Source organism: Hemiscyllium ocellatum, chromosome 37 (assembly GCF_020745735.1).
Source record: "Hemiscyllium ocellatum isolate sHemOce1 chromosome 37, sHemOce1.pat.X.cur, whole genome shotgun sequence".
Classification (NCBI taxonomy): Eukaryota; Metazoa; Chordata; class Chondrichthyes; order Orectolobiformes; family Hemiscylliidae; genus Hemiscyllium; species Hemiscyllium ocellatum.
The window spans coordinates 20,221,812-20,244,229 of NC_083437.1; the positions used below are offsets into that span (position 1 = coordinate 20,221,812).

The 22,418-nt window shown below is 44.3% G+C and overlaps 1 protein-coding gene across 7 annotated transcripts in view; it reads left to right on the plus strand.

Annotated features, from left to right (window-relative positions):
* The window catches only part of fhad1 (forkhead-associated (FHA) phosphopeptide binding domain 1), a 158,268-nt gene that overhangs the window by 32,771 nt on the left and 103,079 nt on the right, over positions 1-22,418 (plus strand). For all 7 annotated transcript variants that reach the window (XM_060852109.1, XM_060852107.1, XM_060852114.1 and 4 more), the window contains 4 exons: positions 11,255-11,398; positions 13,412-13,604; positions 15,040-15,110; positions 16,159-16,296. In XM_060852109.1, the coding sequence (XP_060708092.1) occupies positions 11,255-11,398; positions 13,412-13,604; positions 15,040-15,110; positions 16,159-16,296 (546 nt within the window). The remainder of the gene's footprint in view (positions 1-11,254; positions 11,399-13,411; positions 13,605-15,039; positions 15,111-16,158; positions 16,297-22,418) is intronic.

Below are 22,418 nucleotides of genomic sequence, written 5' to 3' on the forward strand. Positions count from 1 at the left end.
ACTCAAAGAGCATGGGGACCCTGGTCCTGAGATACACTCGGAGAAATTGCTTCCACACCCTCTGGGTTTGGGTCGTGCTGACTGTCCCTGGTTTATACTTTCCTGGCAGATTTAGACAATAATGCGTCAGAATATTTTACGTTCACATGAGCCAAGCCGGGATTCAGTTTAATATCTTATTTCAGAGATGACATCTTCAGAACTGCAGCACTCTGTCAGTCCCACACTGAGCATGTCACCCCACTGGAGTGAACAAGGATGAAGTGAGTACTGTAGATGCTGGAGATCAGTGAAGAGTATGGTGCTGGCTGGCCCTTCCTGATGAAGGGCTTCTGTCCGAAATGTCGATTCTCCTGCTCCTTGGATGCTGCCTGACCTGCTGCGCTTTTCCAGCACCATACTTTCACCTCTGATCTCCAGCATCTGCAGTCCTCACTTTCTCCTGGAAAAACACAGCAGTTCAGGCAACATCCAAGGAGCAGGAGAATCGATGTTTCGGGCAGAAGCCCATCATCAGCAATGAGCCCGTTCCTGATGAAGGGCTTATGCTCGAAACATCGACTCTCCTGCTCTGCGGACGCTGCCTGACCGGCTGTGCTTTTCCAGCGCCATCATGTTTTGACCATTGGAGTGAACCCATGACCTTCTGGCTCAGAGGCAACAGGACCACAAACTGAGTTGGAACCGTCTCCATTTCTAATATCGATCGAACACAGCACAGTTACCTGCACCCTAACACAGAGCAGGAGTTGATGCTGGAACCTTCAAGTCTTTACTATGAAGATACTGAGTCCCTTAACCAGCCCGAACTCTTGGGGCAGCAGCTCAGGTGAAGTGACGTCAAATACGAAGTGACCAGCTTTTGGTCTCCCTGTATGAGGAAGGCTGTTTTGGCGATGGAGGGAGGGCAACAAATGTTGACCAGGGCTGACTTCTGAGGTGGCAGGACTGACATATGAGGAGGAACTGGATTAGTTAGGACTTGGGTTTCGAATAAGGAGGAGGCAATCTCAAATAAAGCTGTACAATTGTAGGAGAAACGCAGGAAGGATATTCCTGCTGATCAGGGAGTTCCAAACCAGGGGTTCACATTCTAAGGATATGGGATAGACCATTTAGTACAGAGATGAGGAGAAATGTCTTCACCCAAAGAGTGGGGAGTCGGTGATGTTCTCTGGCATAGAACGTAGCTGAGGTCAAAACATGGAATGTTTTCAAGCAAGAATTACATATAATTCATAGAACTAAAGGGATCAGTGGGTGTGGAGAATAAACAGAGCAGGGTACAGAGGTTGAATGGCAGAGAAGGTTCAAAGGGTTGAATGCCTTATTCTGGTGCTATTTTTCGTTGTTTCTGTACCACCTCAACAAAAGGGTGGGAGTCTTGGAATGTGCTAGCAGGGGCACCATTTCAGCCTGGCTTTGGCCAGCCCTGCACAGTAGCAAGATATGAGCTGTGTTTTTATAACTTCAGTCACTGCCTACGTGTATCTGGTTCTATACCGCTGAATCCAAGGAGGCACTGCTGAGGGAGTGCTGCATTTTCAGATGTACCAACTTGGAAATGAGACATTAAAGTGAGATTCTCATGTGGATATAAAACTTTGGGTGGCATTATTGGAAGAAGTGAAGGACATTTTTCCAAGATGGCGTGGAGAATATTTATCCATGAGTCAATACCCTTAAAAAAAAACTTGCTGATGATCCCATTGTTCCTTTTGGGGAGTGGATGTTTCTAAAATGGCTTCCTGCATTACCAGAGTATCATTGAAAAGTATTTCATTGTAAATTGCCTTTGGGGGTGCTGGGGGTCAGGAGAGGCGCGACATGAGTGAAAGTCTTCCTGTCTGATTGTTGAGTAAAAAATGAGGTTTGCAGATGCTGGAGATCACAGCTGAAAATGTGTTGCTGGTTAAAGCACAGCAGGTTAGGCAGCATCTCAGGAATAGGGAATTCGACGTTTCGAGCATAAGCCCTTCATCAGGAATGAGAGAGAGTAGCCAAGCAGGCTAAGATAAAAGGTAGGGAGGAGGGACTTGGGGGAGGGGCGTTGGAGGTGGGATAGGTGGAAGGAGGTCAAGGCTACTCTCTCTCATTCCTGATGAAGGGCTTATGCTCGAAACGTCGAATTCCCTATTCCTGAGATGCTGCCTAACCTGCTGTGCTTTAACCAGCAACACATTTTCAGCTGTCTGATTGTTGCCCATGAACCTCCTCTGGAAATTCTGGAGGTTATCAGCTTTTGCTGTGATGCTGCATAATTCAGTCAGAAGCAACACTGACTGTCTAGGCTTGTACTGGATGAATGGCCATTTGGGTCAGGAGTTTTCCCTTGAAAAATCAACATCTTAATATTTAATGAAATTGTAGTTAAAATGCATTCTGGAGTAGTAAGTTTCTCACAAATGGAATAATTCCCAGAGGCTGCTTTATGAGTCGGTTTAAAGAATGTGAGACAGCCTTGTTCATTTACTTTGTTGACTTGCTGATGCATGTTGCTTGTGTTCATGTTTAAGCCTTGTTTTCTTCCAGTAGTTATCTGATTAATGAGTAAATTGTATTTTTGCATTATAAAGATCCTATACTCTGGGAAGGTACTGGAGTCGAAACAGTATCATGGAAACTTGATATTGCAATGAGACTATATAATAAACGTCACTGCACTTAAAAGTAACTCATTGTATGTGAAGTGTTTTTGAGAGATGATAAGTTTGTACACCCACTCTTGCTGTCAGTACAGTGACTGTAGACAGGCAGGGGGCTGGAAGAACACAGCAAGCCAGGCAGCATCTGGATCGTGCTAGCTATATCCAGTTATAGAATCTTGGAAGAGTTACTGCCAGAAGGAGGCCATTTGGCCCATTATATCTGTGCTGCTTCTCTGCAAGAGCAACTCACCTCGTGTCACTTCCCTGCCTTTACCCCATAGCCCTGCAAAATTTCCTCTTTCACATAACGATTCTTTTGAATGCTATACTTGAATCTAACCCCAGCATATTCTCAGGCACCACATTCTAGATTTTAACCAATTGATACATAAATAATGTCTTCAGGTTGCCATTACTTTTTTTGCTGATTACTTTAAACCTGTGTCCTTTCGATCCTTCTGACAACATGGGCAGCACGGTGGCTCAGTGGTTAGCACTGCTGCCTCACAGCGCCACGCACCCAGGTTCAATTTCCAACCTTGGGTGACAGTCTGTGTGGAGTTTGCACATTCCCCCTGTGCCTGTGTGGGGATCCTCTGGGTGCTCTGGTTCCCTCTCATATTCCGAGATGTGCAGGTCAGGTGAAGTAGCCATGCTAAATTACCCATAGAGTTAGGTGCAGTAGTCAGGGGTAAATGTAGGAGAAAGGGTCTGGGTGGGTTCTCTTCGGAAGGTTGATGTGGACTTGTTGGGCCGAAGGGAATCTAATCTAACAGGGACAGCTTCTCCGTGTCAATCCTAGAACAGAGCACTCATGATTTTGAATCCTTCTATGAAATCTCCTCTCACCCTTCTTTCCTCCATGGAGAAATGCCACTGTCTCTGAGCTGCCTGCCTATCTGAAGTTCCTTACCCATTCTTGGAAATCTTCTCTGAACCATCTCCATTGCGTTCAGATCCTTCCAAATGTGTTGCTTTTGGAATTGTGCATAATACCGAAATTGTGCAATACCTTCCACAGGTTTATCATAACTACCTTGCTTTATTTCTCTACACCTCTATTTATAAAATACAGATTCTGGTATGTGTTATTAAACATCCTGTTCACCCAGCCGTGCCAATTTCTGTGTATGCATATTTCAAATTTATCAATGCTCTGTTTCCAGTTGCTAGATGTGTTGGTATGTTCACTTTGCTGATTTTGATCCCATCTCCTCTCTTTAATTACGTGTGTGAGGTCTAACTAACCTTGACCTCCCAAGTACTGCTTTATGAATCCAAGGTGTTCTCCTTAAAACATCATTGTACTTGCACACATTCTCTGAGACTCTGGTCAAAACATTTGCTTCATTCTAGATTTGTCTGTGTCAGATAACACTCACCTCATAATTCCGCAGTTATGCATCATCAGCATTTGTGCTTTCTACTGTTACCTCATTCCTCCACCTCTCTCTCCAAGTCTGGACCCACCCCACCTTCCTGATGAACACCGTCCTTTCAAACTCTCAGACTATGCAGAGTTTGTGATCTTGGTGCTTTAATCAAACTTGCTGATCTAATTCTGAACAAATTTGAGTTGTTTGATGTTGTCTACTTTTCCTTTCTTCAGTGTGAGTGTTCCCTCCCCTGGGGAAGGGTCCTGTTGTAACTCTTCTTCTGAGAAATACTTCCATATTGGTTCATATTCAATTCAATGACTGTGTAGTAAGTTCTTCTGACAATCTCTTGATCTGTAAAAATCCTATGTGATCTCAGTTACTATGGCTACTCTAATCATTCTTTCCTTTTGTTGATCTCTTATCTCTCTGAACTGTATCTCTGGTAATTCTTGTGTTCTTTTCTTAACATTTCTGTCCTGGATGTTTCTTTGCTCTTAGTTCACACATTTTCACACTGTTACAGACTGAAATAACTCCACGGAGGTGGGTATCCAATCACTCTTTATTTCCCGTCACTGGATTTGGCCTGAACTATGGGTGGCACTGCCTTCTCCTCAAGTAGACCTAGCAGGGGTTTGTGGTCCGTTGTTATCGGAAACATACATCCATAAAGGTATTGGTGGAACCTTCTGACTCCAAGTATGACCACCAAATCTTCCTTCTCAATGTGGGTGTATTTACACTCTGCATTAGCCAAAGTACTGGATGCATATGCTATTGGGGGTTGCTCTCCATCGGGCCACTTATAAGCTAATACTACCCAATACGATACGGCAAGGCATCACATGTCAATACCAGATCCTATTTGGGATCGTAGTGTGCCAACACCTTAGAGGATGTTCCTTCACTTTCCCTGAAAGCTGTGGCTTGGCTATATGACCCAAGGCTGACCCCTTTTAAAAGAGTTGATGAAAAGAAGTCAGGCTGTGTATGAACTTTCCTTAATAATTTAGCAGAGAGGACCTGGACTCTGGTACAGATGTGGGAACCAGCGCACCTATTATTGCCCTCACTTTATCTTCCAACGGGTACAACCCAGTCTCATCAATTCTGTAGCCTAAGCCGGTCACTTGAGGCGACTGGAACACATATTTCCTTTCTACGGCACATGTCCGCTTCAGAGAGATGTCTAAGGACAATGTCCAAGTTCTCTAAGTGCTCCATATTAGTCTTTCCTGTTCTTAGTACATCATCTAGATAAATAGTGATCTGCAGTAGACCTTGTAAAATGTTCTCCATCAGAAACTGAAAAAATTGCACAGGCTGACCATCCCTAAATGGTAGTCTCATATATCGGTACAAACCCTTCTGGGTATTAATTGTGTCATATTTCTAGGAATGCTAATCAAACTGCAGTTGCACGTACACATGATTCATGCATGGCTTCGTGAAGGATTGGGTATTTATACAGCTGTGAAAAACAATTTACCATTTGTTTAAAATCCCCACAAAGATGAACCGACCCCCATTGGGCTTCATCATTAGTATGACTGGTGCTGCCCATTCCACAAACTGGACTGGTTTGGAGATTTCTTCGCTTTCCAGCCCTGTAATTTCTCCCTCTACTTTTGCCCATAAGGCAAATGGCACTGGGTGGGCTTTGCAAAATTGTGGAATTGCCTCCTGGTCAACATGCGAGGTGGCCTTCACTCCTTTGATAGTCACTAGACGTCCAAAAATATCCGTAGTGTTAGGTGGATTAGTCAGGGGTAAATATAGGGGGTGGTGGGTTTCTCTTTGGAGGGTCGATGTGGACTTGTTGGGCTGAAGGGCCTGTTTCCACACTTGTAGGTAGGTAATTTAATCTAATTCCCCTGGTTCTCAAATTGCCGAGTAAACCAATAACATCTCAGAATTAAAGGACGCTTGGGCTCATAATATTCCTTAACTAAATCCATCAACTCTTGAAAGATTTTAGTATCTAATGTCTCAAGGAAAGTTAGGCTCCCAATAACTGAAAAAGCTGCAGGACCACAAGCAGACAGGAGAATTCCGTGTTGCTTTTCATCTGCCCCAGTGTCATTTGCTGGACAAAATAACACATTCTTTCCACGTACTGGGTTCAGTCTTCAATGGTAGTATTGAATGAGTCAAGCATCCCAAATAACAGCATGATGCCAGAAATGCTTACCCCTACTCAAAGATGATTGTTGTAAGTGAATTTCTTCAGAAGCATGCTTTTCTCTCATCGCCACTGAGGTAACACCACAGAGGCCGGTATCCCATCACTGAATTACCCTGTGACAGTGATCCAGCTGTCAGAGCGAACAGGACGTGTGACACTCCTGTTTATATCTGTCAGCCAGGGCTTCCTGATTAGACCAGATTAACAGCCCTAATCAGGGAACTCATATTCTTTGAGGTCCACCTGCCTGACTTTGTTACAATCACTACACGGACATTTGGTGGTGTCTGATCATCACTTTTGAGACAGAGATAGAGGCTGTGTTCTCAATCTCCTGCCCGTCAATACTTCCGATGACTAATTTTCATCCTGTACTGATGATAATCTGGCGCTCATTGATGCACTCTTTAATTTTTTTTTCAATAATGTCTTGATTGTACAAACTCCTTGTCAGCTTTTCCATTTGATTGAGGATGGTGAGGTGAACATGTGAAATGGATAAATCTCTTGAACTGCTCATTTGTAGAATATTGCCCACAAGGGAACTGTCCCTAAGTTACAGCGAGTCAGGGTAATCAGCCTCAGGGCACTAGGGAGGTACTGGAAGCCAGGGCGGGGGGCGCCTTTGAATAAGAATGGAACTGTGTGACCATTTTGGTTTGTTCCCTGTTTAGTTTGAAGCCAACGAGGCATCATTCATGCAAAGGAACGTCATGACATTGTAACCTATATAACACACTGATTGTGGCTATGGAAATGCTGAGCAATTGGGACCTCCTCTTGAGGTAAACACCACCTTGGCACAATGTAGGACCCAGCAGCAATAGACTGTTTGCAAATCTCATTAACTTGCACTCTGTCCGGTGGAAGTAGGTTACCAGAGGAAGGAGAGACCGGAGAGCCACGGTGAGAGTCAGGGGCCAGACAGTGTGATTTATCCCAGCCCTGCACTGACTAGGAATGGCTCCGCTCTGAGAGTGCAATGTCTAGAAGGATGTGTATTAAGAATATTTTCATGAGTGATTCTGTCATAGTTACTGCTGTAATTCGGTGTCAATACTGTGTATGTAATGTTGATATTTTAATTTATTTCTTTATTTTTTTACCTAAGATTTTGTATCTAGATTCCTTGTACCTAAGATGCTGCGGTGAATGGCAACATTGTAGACGTTACACTGTACTTCTGTACACGAGAACATATAACAATAAAACCTAATTCTAATTCAATCCATTCTCCAATAAAAAACGATGATAATGATGATGACCTTACCCATGAACTCAAATCAGTCCATTACTTACTGCTTGCATGGCCTGATGGGAAAGATAACGGTGATGGTGGTTCTAACTTGGCCTTTCACTGCATGAAGCAGTGAACAGGCTGATTATTTCTTGTGTAAGATTTAAAAACCTTGGGCACTGCACCGACAGTTGCATCTTCATGTATCCCTTTGTAATGCCCAAATAACCTTGATGAAATCTCTGAAGATTTTCATGTCTCTCTATCTCTCTCTTAGACTGGCCTTGGGATCAAGGATAACTTTCTTCCACTCCCCTTGTGAGTCCTGAGGTGAATTAATAGTCTGAGTGCTCTTGGAATCACTAAACTCTCATTTCAAACTAGCAAGTCACCAATAACAGTCGGAAATCTACAATGTCTTGACAGAGTTTGGCATTATTCTATCCGTAGGCTGGCCTGCCTTATCTGAATACGTTCTTCATCATGTATTTGGACTTCCCTGGTTTTTTATAGTTTTCTCTCTGTTGTTGTAAATGTTTTGTGATTTTTACCATTTGCCAACATTTGTGCTGGTGTAGGTCACCTGTTGTTTGGTGGTTCCCCTGCACATTGTTTCATTGGATCAAAATCCCAGAATTCCCTATCTCCCTCACAGCATTGTGGGTCTCCGTACACCAGATGCACTGCAGAGGTTCAAGAAGGCAATTTCTCCACTTGGGTGATGAATGCTTGCCCAGCCATCAATGCCCATGTCGCACAAGTGAATAAAACAAATCCTTACCAGCGTCAGTTTGAACTGTTGAATCCTGACTCTTCTATTTGTATTCAACAGCTTGTGGTTTGTTTATATTTTCTGAAAAAATGTTAGTGTGTCTACATAACTGTCAAAGCCTCCTTTTCAGTCACTGTATGTTGCTGTTCCACTTTCCATCTTTCTGCCCTGTAGGAGTACTGCCCCCAATCCTGTTGTAGATACATCGACGTCTGTGACAGTCAGCAGGTGTGGATCATGATGTGTTAAGATTAGATTACTTATAGTGCGGAAACAGGCCTTTCAACCCAACAAGTCCATACTGACCCTCTGAAGAGGGACCCACTCCCCTACACATAACACTATGGGCAATTTAGCATGGCCAATTCCCCTAACCTGCACGTTTTTTGGACTGTGGAAGGAAACCCTGCAGACAGGGGGAGAATGGGCAACACAAACAGTCGCCTGAGGCAGGAATTGAACCTGGGTCTCTGGTGCTGTGAGGCAGCAGTGCTAACCACTGTGCCACCGAGCCGGCCACAATGTCTGCCCAAAGATGTCTGATACAATTAGGAATTGTTTGTCAGGCTCTTTAACTGGTCAACATTTCAACAGTGTGGTTGACCCTGATGCAGTAGTTTTGTTAATGGTTCCCTTTACTATGAGCTCTCAAGGCACCAGTCGTACTAGTCCTGTGATTTTATTGAAAGATGACAACTCCCTCTCAGTGTAGAGGTAGCATGACTGCATCAAGGCAGGAAGCCGATTGGTACAGTCTTATATTTCTATCCCAAGCATCTCCCATGATACAACAAAAAGACATATGCATTATCTTGTAGATTGCTCAGTGTTACCCAATATTTACATGGATTGGCCAAAAGGCTTGTTTCCATTTTGTATTCCTGTATGACTCTAACTGTTCCTGTGTATCGGCAGATCATTAATCTCCAGAATCTCTGCATATGCAATGCGCACGTAGCCATTATGTTGTGCTGCTCTTTTAATGGTATGCAAGAACAATTCCCGGGGAGTGTCGTCATCTTGGTAACTGTTGTTTCATTTTTGTTATTGGGTTGCTGTGAACTTTTGGATCAGATGACGAATCTGTTGACTGTGTGGATGGTGGCTTCACATTTCCTGGTCAGCTGCCTGGAGTTGAGTTGAAAAGTGTGATGCTGGAAAAGGACAACAGGTCAGGCAGCATCTAAGGAGCAGGAGACTCGGCGTCATCAGGACGAAGGGCTTATGCTTGAAACATTGATTTTCCTGCTCCTCGGATGCTGCCTGACCGGCTGTGCTTTTCCAGCACCACACGTTTTGACTCCGACTCACCAGTATCTGCAGTCCTCACTTTCTCTCGGTGCCTGGACTGAGGAATAGTTTGTTCAGTTGTGCTTCCGTGCCGGAGTCCGTTCCATGCAGATCCCAAGTTGTCACTTGGGCTGTCCTTTGTTGGCAGCGTCGAATGCTTATACCCTGACCAGCTCTCCAGTGCTTAACTCTGGCAACAATTTAGTGGTCTTGTTAGAATGGTGTTTTGCTTTCTGCTGTTTCATCTTGATGTAGTCACTCACACCTCTTGCTCCTTCTGGCTTCAGTAACTTTTTTTGGAAGAATAGTTGGTATGTGATGTGACATTCACATTTGTACTGGATGACTCTCCGAGCTTTCAGGAGATGTGTTTCTACACTCAAAGATTGTCTTTTATACAGCTGTGTGTGACTTGCTTAATTTCTCATGGTTCCTTCGGCAAGTTACACCTCGGCCTCGGTCTTTCTGTTTGACTGGTGATCTGCAGAGATGGTGTGCAGTGTGGCATTTCCCAATCCTTTTATGCAGAGGCTGAATTCTTCATGCATCACAGTGCTGGGAATGCCAGTAACGGCTGAAGGATCCTTTCAGGCATTTGGCAAAGTCAGCTGCCCATCTGCCAACAGCAACAGTTTAACCAGTTCCTGTGGAGTGTGAGAAGATCTACTTGCAGTGTTAGCCAGGGTCTGTCTGGGATGTCGTATGTCATCAGGTCTGGAACATTCCGACATCATTAGCTTTGCTTTCATTTTTTGATAGCTCCTCATCCAGTGCATCCCAGATCCTAACCATCGACTGGCGCTGGCTACTCTTTCTATACAAGAAAGGTTCGCCTCCTGTCCCCAATCAGTCTTTTGCCAAATGCCCTAAAAATGTATTCTCTCGCTCTCAACCTTCTGCCAGATGGGAACAGCTTCACCCCAACTATTCTGCCCAGCTGCCTCTTGGATTTTCTCTTTGGGGTAGAGAAAGTTAAGAGAACAGCCCCACTTGCTCCAGTTTCATCCAGTTCCTCATGCCTGAAAGTGTTTGCATGCGTCATTTCTTCACTCTCTCAAATGCCTTCACATCCTTCTGAAATTGTGGTATGCTGAAGTTTTGTGATTCAGTGTAAGTTGGATATTCACATCATAATCACACCGAATCCTGGCATCACCTGACACAAACAGAGGTCCAGACACACTCACAGACACTGGCACACAGACACACAACACTCTCAGACACATTCATATAAACAGACACACCCTCTCAAGCACACAGACACTGACATAGATGCTGACGTGGACACAGTCACAGGCAAACACTGATAAACACACTCACAGACAAGGACGTGTGCACACTGACACAGACAAGCACTCACACTGATGGACACACACATGTTGACACACTTTCAAGCACCAGCACACAAGTGTACATAGACACACACACACACACACACCCCACCCTGCCCTAGCATTGCGTTATATTGAATAGTGAACATGGGTAAGTGTGCTGAACTAATACAGGGGTGCTGAGGCCAATTGGAACACCTGACTTCAGGTGACCCCAAAGCTTGAGACTTTCAGGACTGTACAGCTCAGGAGCATAATTAGCCAAAAGACACTTTGGGTGGGGAGGCAGAGTCACTCTTAGATTTGATCAGAGCACAAAGCCCATGTCTTTCTCCATCGTATACTGCAGCTAGCTGATGGAGAGTGTGGTCAGCTCTCAGTGAATCTACTTGTCTGGATTTCTTGTTTTCAGGTGATTGAGCAGATGAAGCACATTATCGATGAGCGGGAGGAGTTGAAGGAGAAGCTACAAGGGGAACTGGATGGGAAAGTCTCAAAGGAGGAGAAATGGTTCACCAACACAGAGGACCTGAGGAGAGCACTGGATGAGATGCAGGTTAGCAGCAATACACAAAGTGACTGCTTGACAAGGGTTCGGGTCAGGAGCTCCTCACCTCACCTGACTGAGCCGTGCTTTCATACCGTGGCACAGGCTCCATGGCCTCCACCACTGGTCCCCTGGAGGACCCCTGCAATGCCTGAAGCTGTTCAGGCCCATTAGGCAATCACCTCATCGGTTCTGAATGCCCCTCTGAGGTCCCACCCCCTTGAGCTTGTTGTTTTGATTGTGAGGCCATCCACCAGCAGAATTAAAGATCACGGCCTTCACGTCAAAGTCCAATGTTTCTCTGTAGAACATGGATAGACAAGGTCCTGGAATCTGTTCTGAAAATGTGTTGCTGATAAAGCACAGCAGGTCAGGCAGCATCCAAGGAGCAGGAGAATCAACATTTCGGGCGTTTCTTCAGGAACCCTGAAGAAGGGCTCATGCCCGAAACATCGATTCTCCTGCTCCTTGGATGCTGCCTGACCTGCTGCGCTTTTCCAGCAACACATTTTCAGCTCTGATCTCCAGCATCTGCAGTCCTCACTTTCTCCTGGAATCTGTTCCACCATTCATGGTGGGTCTATATGTCAAATCCATCTGCCCACTGGGGTTCCATATCCTTTTATTATTGCCCTTACCTAACATAAGTTTTCCAGGTCATCTTCCCAGGCTCCAGGTAGTGAGTGTGGCTGACATTCAAATATCTCCAAGCTGATCCATAACAACCAGCATCAATACAGAAAGATTTGAATTTATATAGTGGAGGACCGTTAGATGTCTCAAAATGCTTTACAATTAATTGAAGTATTTATCTATTTATATAATCAAATTAAAACAAGAACCATGCAACTTGCACAAAGAAACCCCCCACATACACAATTTAAGTAATGACCAGATAAACCTTTATTGTGTGTGTGTCATTGATTAACCAGGGTACTAGGGATAAATCCGAAAATGTGTTGCTGGTTAAAGCACAGCAGGTCAGGCAGCATCCAAGGAATAGGAAATTCGACGTTTCAGGCATAAGCCCTTCATCAGGAATTTACTACTAGGGATAAGTCCCCTACTCCTCTTCGAAAGAACATTTATATCCACTCAAACAGTCAGATGGGGTCCTGCTTTCCTGTCTCATCAAAAAGACAGCACCTCTGACAGAGCAGCACTCCCTCAGTACAGCACCGCAAGTGTTAGTCTTAATTCTCGTGCTCATGCCCCAGAGTGGGACTTAAACCCACGAATTTGTGATTCCAACTGAGCTGCAGCCATTACAAGTGGATGGTATACACTTCCTGTGAGCTTCTGTGTGACAGTGCGGGCCAAATAACGTGAATAGCCCAACTGAATATGGAAGGCGGTCACAGATTGTCAAATGAGCAACAACAGAGGGATGTGACACTCCCATCAACCTGCTGACCTGCTCCAGAAGGTCAATGCTCATTAGAGCCAGCTGGTTCCCTACCTCAGGGCATTTATCCAAAGACAGCTCATCATTCCAGGATCACCTCCAGGAATGTCATTCATTGGAATTGATATTGGATTGATCTGAAAGGGTTATCCCTTGTTTCCTTGATGTTGACGGAAATTGAGGAACCTCAATTATCTGAAGGGCACGGGTGGGGAGTAATTCATTCGGTTAATCAAATACTGGATAATCAAAGTTCCTCTGTATATAAATGATGACGTACAATCACATACTGGAAAGCATTGTGCAGTGTCAAGACTTAACACTTTCCTAGTTTGTTAGAAGGGACAGCCTTATCTCCTCCATGTGGTTGAACATCATGGTTAGGGTCAGGGATTATGTGAGCAGCGATTGCTGCCATCACAGTCAGTATCTTCTGAGCTGCCTCGTGTTTTAGATGGTTGTGTCACAGCTCTACCTCCCATTGTCAGGCTGTCTCTTGGAAACTTTCCCTTCACATTTTCACCTCAGCTATTTCCACCTTCCACAGATTCCAGAGTTGTGTTGCTAGGAGTGACTGGGCTTTCCTAACACAGGCTGTAAATTGTATTTATCACCAGGCCCGTCTGCAGACTGACTTTGGGAACCGTGTGAAGGAAGAGCTTGAGATGCTCCAAGAACTCTCCGTTGATCAGAACCTTCTTTGGGTACAGAAAGCGGTCGCTGGCATTTTAAGCCTCACGTTGTCGTGGCAACAGCAGTCCGAGCAGAGCCTATTGGATATAGGGATAGATACATCCAGCTATGAAGGAGGTGATGGCATTGTTCATTAACACTGGAGTGGGCTGGTGTCCCAAGGTATCTGCCATTGCTCTGTCAACCCTTGGGAGTTTGGTTAAAATCGCGTCCCATTCTGGGAGAGTGTTGGGTCCTGGACAGGTGAAAAACCTGAAATAGATCTTATCTACTCTGCAAATCGTAAACTGATTTATTGGATAAAAGTTGTTTAAACCTATAAGTAGATGAACTGTAGTAACCCTTAATAGAGCTTGTTACTTTCCCCCATTCCCACTATCACTGCAACACAAACCACTCCTGAAAACCACATTTGGAACAATGGTTTTTTTTAACAATTTGTTCTTGGGTGGTGGTCATTGCTGTCATTTATTAACCATCCCTGATTACCCTTGAACAGATGGTTGAGAAGCTCGTTCTTGAACTATTGCAGTCCACATGTTAGGGAGGGAGTTCCAGGATTTTGACCCTCTGACAATAAAGTCAGGATCTACGTGACTTGGAGATGTTCCCTTGCATCTGCTGTCATCATCATGGGTATGGAAGGTGCTGTTAAGAGTTGCTTCAGTGCACCCTGCACATGGTACACCATGTTGCTGTTGTGTGTAAGTGGGCAAGGAAGTGAATATTGGAGGTAGTGGAAGAGATGACAACCAACTGGGCTGCTTTGTCCTGAAAGGAGTTGAACTCCTTGAATGTTGATGGGCCTGCACTCATCCAGGCAAGTGGACCATATTCCATCACACTCCTGACTTATTCCTAGTGAATGTTGGAGTGGTTTTGGGAAGTCAGGAGGTGAGCTATGTGAAACCACACAATTCCCAGCCATTAACCTACTCTTGCAGCCACAGCGTTTATATAGCCAATCCCATTTCTGGTCAATGATAACCCACAGAATGTTGATGGTGGGGGATTGAGTGATGCTAATGCCATTGAACACCCCAAGGGTTAGATTCTCTTTTGTTGGAGATTAGATTAGATTACTTACAGTGTGGAAACAGGCCCTTCAACCCTACACATTCACACCGACCCACCGAAGCGTAACCCAGCCATGCCCATTCCCCTATATTTACCCCTTCACCTAACACTCCAGGCAATTTAGCATGGCCAATTCGCCTAACCTGCACATTTTTGGATTGTGGGAGGAAACCAGAGCACCCGGAGCAAACTCACGCAGACACGGGGAGGACATGCAAACTCCACACGGAGAGTCACCTGAGGCGGGAATTGATCCTGGGTCTCTGGCGCTGTGAGGCAGCAGTGCTCACCACTGTGCCACCGTGGTTATTGTGAAGTTCCCTTCTCCAAGGCTAGGGCAGGACAGTTTTGAGGGATCTGCCAACTTGCCCTGTGACTAATCTGGGACTTGATAGGGCAGAGGGCTGAAGGTGAAGGATGCACCATTATTTCGAATGGGGGTAATTTCAGCCGGTTCCATTTTGTTTCTTTGCAGGGATGGTTGGATACTTGCAGCAGCTGCAGGCGAAGCTTCACGGGGCAGAGGAGCAAATAAAGACATTGCAGGTATCATGTGAGGATTCCAGAAGAACTGGGAAAGCCCTTTGCCAGCAATCGATAATGCATCCCTCTTCATAAACAAGAACCAATACATGGACTCACACAGCAGCCAGGAGCCAATTTGTATATAGTATCTGTCCTCAGCCAGTCCCCAGACATTTTTCAGCACAGGAGCTGAAATGTTTATGTTTGTGCGTATGTGATTGTTCTGTCTCTCTCAGACCCAGTTAGCGATCTGCCTTGTTGCCCCAAGCAGCTTTTCCTCACAGACCTTGGACAGAACCGGAGTCCTCTCGGGATTTCCTGCCTCTGTTCCAGACTGGCAGTGTAGTTACTCACTGAGATATTGAGACTGAGGCTGCGGTTATTTTTAAAAACTCATTCATGGGGTGAGGGTATAGCTAGCTAGGCCAGCACTCATTGTCCATAAGATAGCTCAGAGTCAACCACATTGCTATGTGCTCTGGAGTCACATGTGGGCCAGACCTGGTAAGGCTGGCAGTTGTCTGCCCTAAAGGGCATTAGTGAACCAGATAGGATTTTCCCAAACAGTCACTCTTAATGATATTTATTGAATTCAAATTCCACCATCTGTCATGGCAGGATCTGAGCCTGGGTCCCCAGGACATTACCTGGGTTAAGAGTCCAGTGATAATCCCATGAGGCCACTGCCTTCCCATTAATGTCATATATCGACAGATGATTTCTAAAATCAGTAAGGTGCCTGGGCCAACAATATTCCAGAATGTTCTCTCAGGATTCGAAGGCAAGTTATAAGCCTGACTTGCCAACTCTGCTCTAGGTTTTAATTTCATGGCTTCATGCATCTGACTGCCTCCCCCAGTCAAATAGCCTTTACCCCAGCTCCCAATATTTTTATAATCAATAGTTGAAAATGGAAGAAGAAATTGTTTTTCATACCGGAGGATATTGCTGCCTGTAGTTGTGTCATGGAGATTAATCATTACCTCCAGGGCCTTCAAGCTCACATCTGGTATATTGCAACCTGGCTTTTAACCCTATGCAACCTAACAGCCTGAATGTGTCACCCCAGGGACAGGCGGATCAGGAGCAGAGATCCTGGGAGAGTGAGAGCAAGGAGCTGCTAAATGAGCTGAAGGCAGAGTGGGAACGACAGATGGCAGAGGAGATAAGGCATTCACAGGCAGAGGTTCAGGAAAGGCACGACCAGGTGAGCAGTCTCTGCTGTGATGCTGGAGTCAGTCTGTGTGTTCCCAGGGTTTCATCCCAGTGCAGCTCGTTTTTTTCACATCGGTATCAATCTCATGAATGTGTCTCTTCCCCCTGAGTGACAGGGATCATGTCACTGAGCTGTATCAGGCCCCAATGTGACCTGGAATGACCCGTCAGTCATTTGATGATGCTGTTTCTGTGGGTGGATTTGAATTCATCAAGTCTGGGATGCTGCACCAATCCTATAATGCACCACCTCACTATGTCGTTGCCCTGAAGGCAGTGTTTGTTGCTGGGAAGACCTCTGACAATACCTGCATGAGTGTGAAACAGTGTTAAGTGTATAAAGTTAGAAATCACACAACACCAGGTTATAGTCCAACAGGTTTATTTGGAAGCACCAACCTTTGGACCACTGCTCTTTCATCAGGTCATGATTTGGATATGCCGGTGTTGGACTGGAGTGTACAAAGTTACAAATCACACAACACCAGGGTATAGTCCAACAGGTTAAATTGGAAGCACTAGCTTTCAGAGCGCTGCTGATGAAGGAGCAGCACTCCGAAAGCTAGTGCTTCCAATTAAACCTGTTGGACTATACCCTGGTGTTGTGTGATTTGTAACCTTCATCAGGTGGCTGTGGAGTATAAGATCGTAAGATGCAGAATTTATAGCGAAGGTTTACAGTGTGATGAAACTGAAATTATATATTGAAAAAGACCTGGATTGTTTGTTAAGTCTCTCATCCTTTAGAATGACGACGTTGGTTTCATTTCTTTCACGTGTAAATCACAGAACTTCCTTCAAGTTGCATTTTCAAGTGAACTTTAACAATTGGTGTCATGTCGGCCCAGATAATGCATTAAAGGTGTGAGCTACCCTGTGTGAGGCTGTCTGTGCCACAATGTTCAGACTGATTCTAATCTAAAATATGGGTTTATAGAATCTTATATGGATTCATGCAGTTTTTGAGCAAAGTTAAATGGGGTGGGGGTTATGAGTGTCTGTGAGAGAGTGTGTGTGTTTGTGAGTGTGAGTGCAGAGGGGTATAAGTCTGTGAGAGGGTGCACGTGTGAGTATGCGAGTGTATGTGTGAACATATGAGAGACAAATACACTCCTACAGTCACACACGCACCCTCTCACAGATTTATACCCCTTTACACTCACACTCACACACATATACGCACTCTCTCACAGACACTCATAATTCCCCCCCCCCACACACACACACACATATACAATCGCGTGCACACACACACACACATACACAATCACACACACACACATGCACACCTACACATATAAGATTTTGGGGTGAATTTGTACTTGCAGAATTGCATTTTACTTTGCTCAAAAATGCCTGAATCCATGTAAGATTCTGTAAAGCTGTATTTTAGATTAGAATCAGCCTGAACATTGTGGCACAGACAGCCTCACACAGGGTAGCTCATACCTTCAATGCATTATCTGGGCCGACATGACACCAATTGTTAAAATTCACTTGAAAATGTAACTTTAAGGAAGTTCTGTGATTTACACGTGAAAGAACTGAAACCAACGTCGTCATTCTAAAAGATGAGAGACTTAACAAACAATCCGGGTCTTTTTCAATATATAATTTCAGTTACATCACACTGTAAACCTTTGCTCTAAATTTTCTGTCTTATGATCTTATACTCCGCAGCCACCTGATGAAGGAGCAGCACTCCAAAAGCCAGTGCTTCCAATGTTGGACTATAACCTGGTGCTGTGTGATTTTGAACTTTGGACACCCCAGTCCAATGCTGACATATTGTTAATTGTGATGGCATTGCTGCTAAACCTGATCCTGATCGTAGCCAATCATGACCAGGAAGCAGAGGCTGGAGGCCATCAGTGATCAGGCGCAGTTATCCTGGCAGAGATTTACAGATTGAGCAACAATGCAGGAGAAATTAAACCTGAATGGTCTATGTGCATGTACCACAGATCACTCAGTAGGAGCCACAGTTGCCTCAGTATCAGGAACATTTGGAAAGTTGCTGTCATGGCAGCAGAAGAGATGCTGGTGAGCAGTGTCCAGTACACACTGTTATTTAGAGACCACGTGGATTTCATTCTTGAATCTTGATAGTGGCTAGTCATAGAGTCATAGAGATGTACAACACGGAAACAGACCCTTCGGTCCAACTAGTCCATGCTGACCAGATATCTCAACCCAATCTAGTCCCACCTGCCAGCACCCGGCCCATATCCCTCCAAACCCTTCCTATTCATATACCCATCCAAATGTCTTTTAAATGTTGCAATTGTACCAGCCTCCATCACTTCCTCTGGCAATTCATTCCATACATGTATCACCCTCTGTGTGAAAAAGTTGTCCCTTTGGTCTCTTTTATATCTTTCCCCTCTCACCCTAATCCTATGCCTTCTAGTTCTGGACTCCCCCATCCCTGGGAAAAGACTTTGTCTATTTATCCTATCCATGCCCCTCATAATTTTGTAAACCTCTATAAGATCACCCATCAGCCTCCGACACTCCAGGGAAAACAGCCCCAGCCTGTTCAGCCTCTCCCTACAGCCCAAATCCTCCAACCCTGGCAACATCCTTGTAAATCTTTTCTGAACCCTTTCAAGTTTCACAACATCTTTCTGAGAGGAAGGATTTGCACGCAATATTCCAACAGTGGCCTAACCAATGTCCTGTACAGCCGCAACATGACCTCCCAACTCCTGTACTCAATAGTCTGACCAATAAAGGAAAGCATACCAAACTCCTCCTTCACGATCCTATCTACCTGCGACTCCACTTTCAAGGAACTATGAACCTGCTCTCCAAGGTCTCTTTGTTCAGCAACACTCCCTAGGACTTACCATTAAGTGTATAAGTCCTGCTAAAATTTGCTTTCCCAAAATGCATTACAACACATTTGTCTAAATTAAACTCCATCTGCCACTTCCTAGTCCATTGTCCCATCTGATCAAGACCCCATTGTAATCTGAGGTAACCGTTTTCGCTGTCCACTACACCTCCAATTTTGGTGTCATCTGCAAACTTACTAACTGTACCTCTTATGGTACATACATTCAAATCATTTATGTAAATGACAAAATGTAGAGGTCCCAGCACCGATCTTTGTGGCACTCCACTGGTCACAGGCCTCCAGTCTAAAAAACAATCCTCCACCACCACCCTCTGTCTTCTACCTTCGAGCCAGTTCTGTATCCAAATGGCTAGTTCTCCCTGTATTCCATGAGATCTAACTTTGCTAATCAGTCTACCATGGGGAACCTTGTCGAACGCCTCACTGAAGTCCATATAGATCATGTCCACCGCTTTGTTCTCACCAATCCTCTTTGTTACTTCTTCAAAAAACTCAATCAAGTTTATGAGACATGATTTCCCACGCACAAAGCCATGTTGGCTATCCCTAATCAGTCCTTGCCTTTCCAAATACATGTACATCCTGTCCCTCAGCATTCCCTCCAACAACTTACCCACCACCAAGGTCAGGCTCACCGGTCTGTAAATCCCTGGCTTGTCTTTACTGCCCTTCTTAAATAGTGGTACCTCGTTAGCCAAACTCCAGTCTTCCGGCACCTCACTATGACTATCAATGAATATCTCAGCAAGGACCCCAGCAATCACTTCCCTAGCTTCCCACAGAGTTCTAGAGTACACCTGATCAGGTCCTGGGGTTTTATCCACTTTTATGTTTTTCAAGATATTCAGTACTTCCTCCTCTGTAATATGGACATTTTGCAAGATGCCACCATTTCCCTACATTCCATATATTTCATGTCCTTTTCTACAGTAAACACTGATGCAAAATACTTGTTTAGTATTTCCCCCATCTCCTGCGACTCCATACAAAGGCTGCATTGCTGATCTTCGAGCTGCCCTATTTTCTCCCATTACCCTTTTGTCCTTAATGTTTTTGCAAAAGCCCTTTGGATTCTCCTTAATCCTATTTGCCAAAGCTATCTCATGTCCCCTTTTTGCCCTCCTGATTTCCCTCTTAAGTATACTCCTACTGCCTTTATACTCTTTTAAACATTCATTCAATCTATCCTGTCCATACCTGACAATATGCTTCCTTTTTTTTAACCAAACTCTTTAGTCATCCAGCATTCCCTATAGCTACCAGCCTTTCCTTTCACCCTGACAGGAATATACTTTCTCTGGACTCTCATTATCTCATTTCTGAAGGCTTCCCATTTTCCAGCCAACCCTTTACCTGCGAACATCTACCCCCAATCAGATTTTGAAAGTTCTTGCCTAATACCATCAAAATTAGCCTTCCTCCAATGTAGAACTTCAACTTTTAGATCTGGTCTATCCTTTTCCATCATTATTTTAAATCTAATAAAATTATGGTCGCTGGCCCCAAAGTGCTCCCCCGCTGACACCTCAATCACCTGCCCTGCCTTATTTCCCAAAAGTATGTCAAATTTTGCACCTTCTCTAGTATAGGTACATCCACATACTGAATCAGAAAATTTTCTTGTACACATTTAACAAATTCCACTCCATCTAAACCCTTAACACTATGGCAGTCCCAGTCTATGTTTGGAAAGTTAAAATCACCTATCATAACCACCCTATTATTCTTCCAGGTAACTGAGATCTCCTTACAAGTTTGTTTCTCTATTTCCCTCTGACTATTAGGGGGTCTATAATACAATCCCAATAAGGTGATCATCCCTTTTTTATTTCCCAGTTCAACCCAAATAAGATGCATTGGTTTTAATTTTCCAAAATTGTTTTGGTAGAGACAGAGTCACATTGGTTTAGAAGATAGAGAAATGTATCTCCCGTATATAGAAAGAGAGGGAGATATGAAGCAGGAAATAAGAGACTATTTAGCTTATCATCTGCTGTTGGTGAAATGTGAGAAGGTGTCAGAGACGAGAGTGAGCAGAAAAGGTTTACACAAAGTGAGGAAAGAGATCAATCTGAGACTGGTACAGTTGAGAACAGAAGTGAGTCAAACAGTCAGGGCAGGCAGGGACGAGGTAGGACTAATAAATTAAACTGCATTCATTTCAATGCAAGGGGCCTAATAGGGAAGGCAGATGAACTCAGGGTATGGTTAGGAACATGGGACTGGGATATCATAGCAATTACAGAAACATGGCTCAGGGATGGGCAAGACTGGCAGCTTAATGTTCCAGGATACAAATGCTACAGGAAGGATAGAAAAGGAGGCAAGAGAGGAGGGGGAGTGGCGTTTTTGATTAGGGATAGCATTACAGCTGTGCCTGAGGGAGGATATTCCTGGAAATACATCCAGGGAAGTTATTTGGGTGGAACTGAGAAATAAGAAAGGGATCACCACCTTATTGGGATTATATTATAGACCCCCCAATAGTCAGACGGAAATTGAGAAACAAACTTGTAAGGAGATCTAAGCTATCTGTAAGAATAATAGGGTAGTTATGGAAGGGGATTTAAACTTTCCAAACATCGACTGGGACTGCCATAGTGTGAAAGGTTTAGATGGAGAGGAATTTCTTAAGTGCGTACAAGACACTCTTCTGATTCAGTATGTGGATGTACCTACTAGAGAAGGAGCAAAACTTGACCTACTCTTGGGAAATAAGACAGGGCAGGTGACTGAGGTGTCAGTGGGGGAGCACTTTGGGGCCAGTGACCATAATTCTATTAGTTTTAAAATAGTGATGCAAAAGGATAGACCAGATCTAAATGTTGAAGTTCTAAATTGGAGAAAGGCCAATTTTGACGGTATTTGGCAAGAACTTTTGAAAGCTGATTGTGGGCAGATGTTCACAGGTAAAGGGACGGCTGGAAAATGGGAAACCTTCAGAAATGAGATAACAAGAATCCAGAGAAAGTATATTCCTGTCAGGGTGAAAGGGAAAGCTGGTAGGTATAGGGAATGCTGGATGACTAAAGAAATTGAGGGTTTGGTTAAGAAAAAGAAGGAAGCATATGTCAGGTATGGATAGGATAGATCGAGTGAATCCTGAGAAGAATATAAAGGAAGTAGGAGTATACTTAAGACGGAAATCAGGGGGGCAAAACGGGGACATGAGATAGCTTTGGCAAATAGAATTAAGGAGAATCCGAAGGGTTTTTGCAAATATATTAAGGACAAAAGGGTAACTAGGGAGAGAG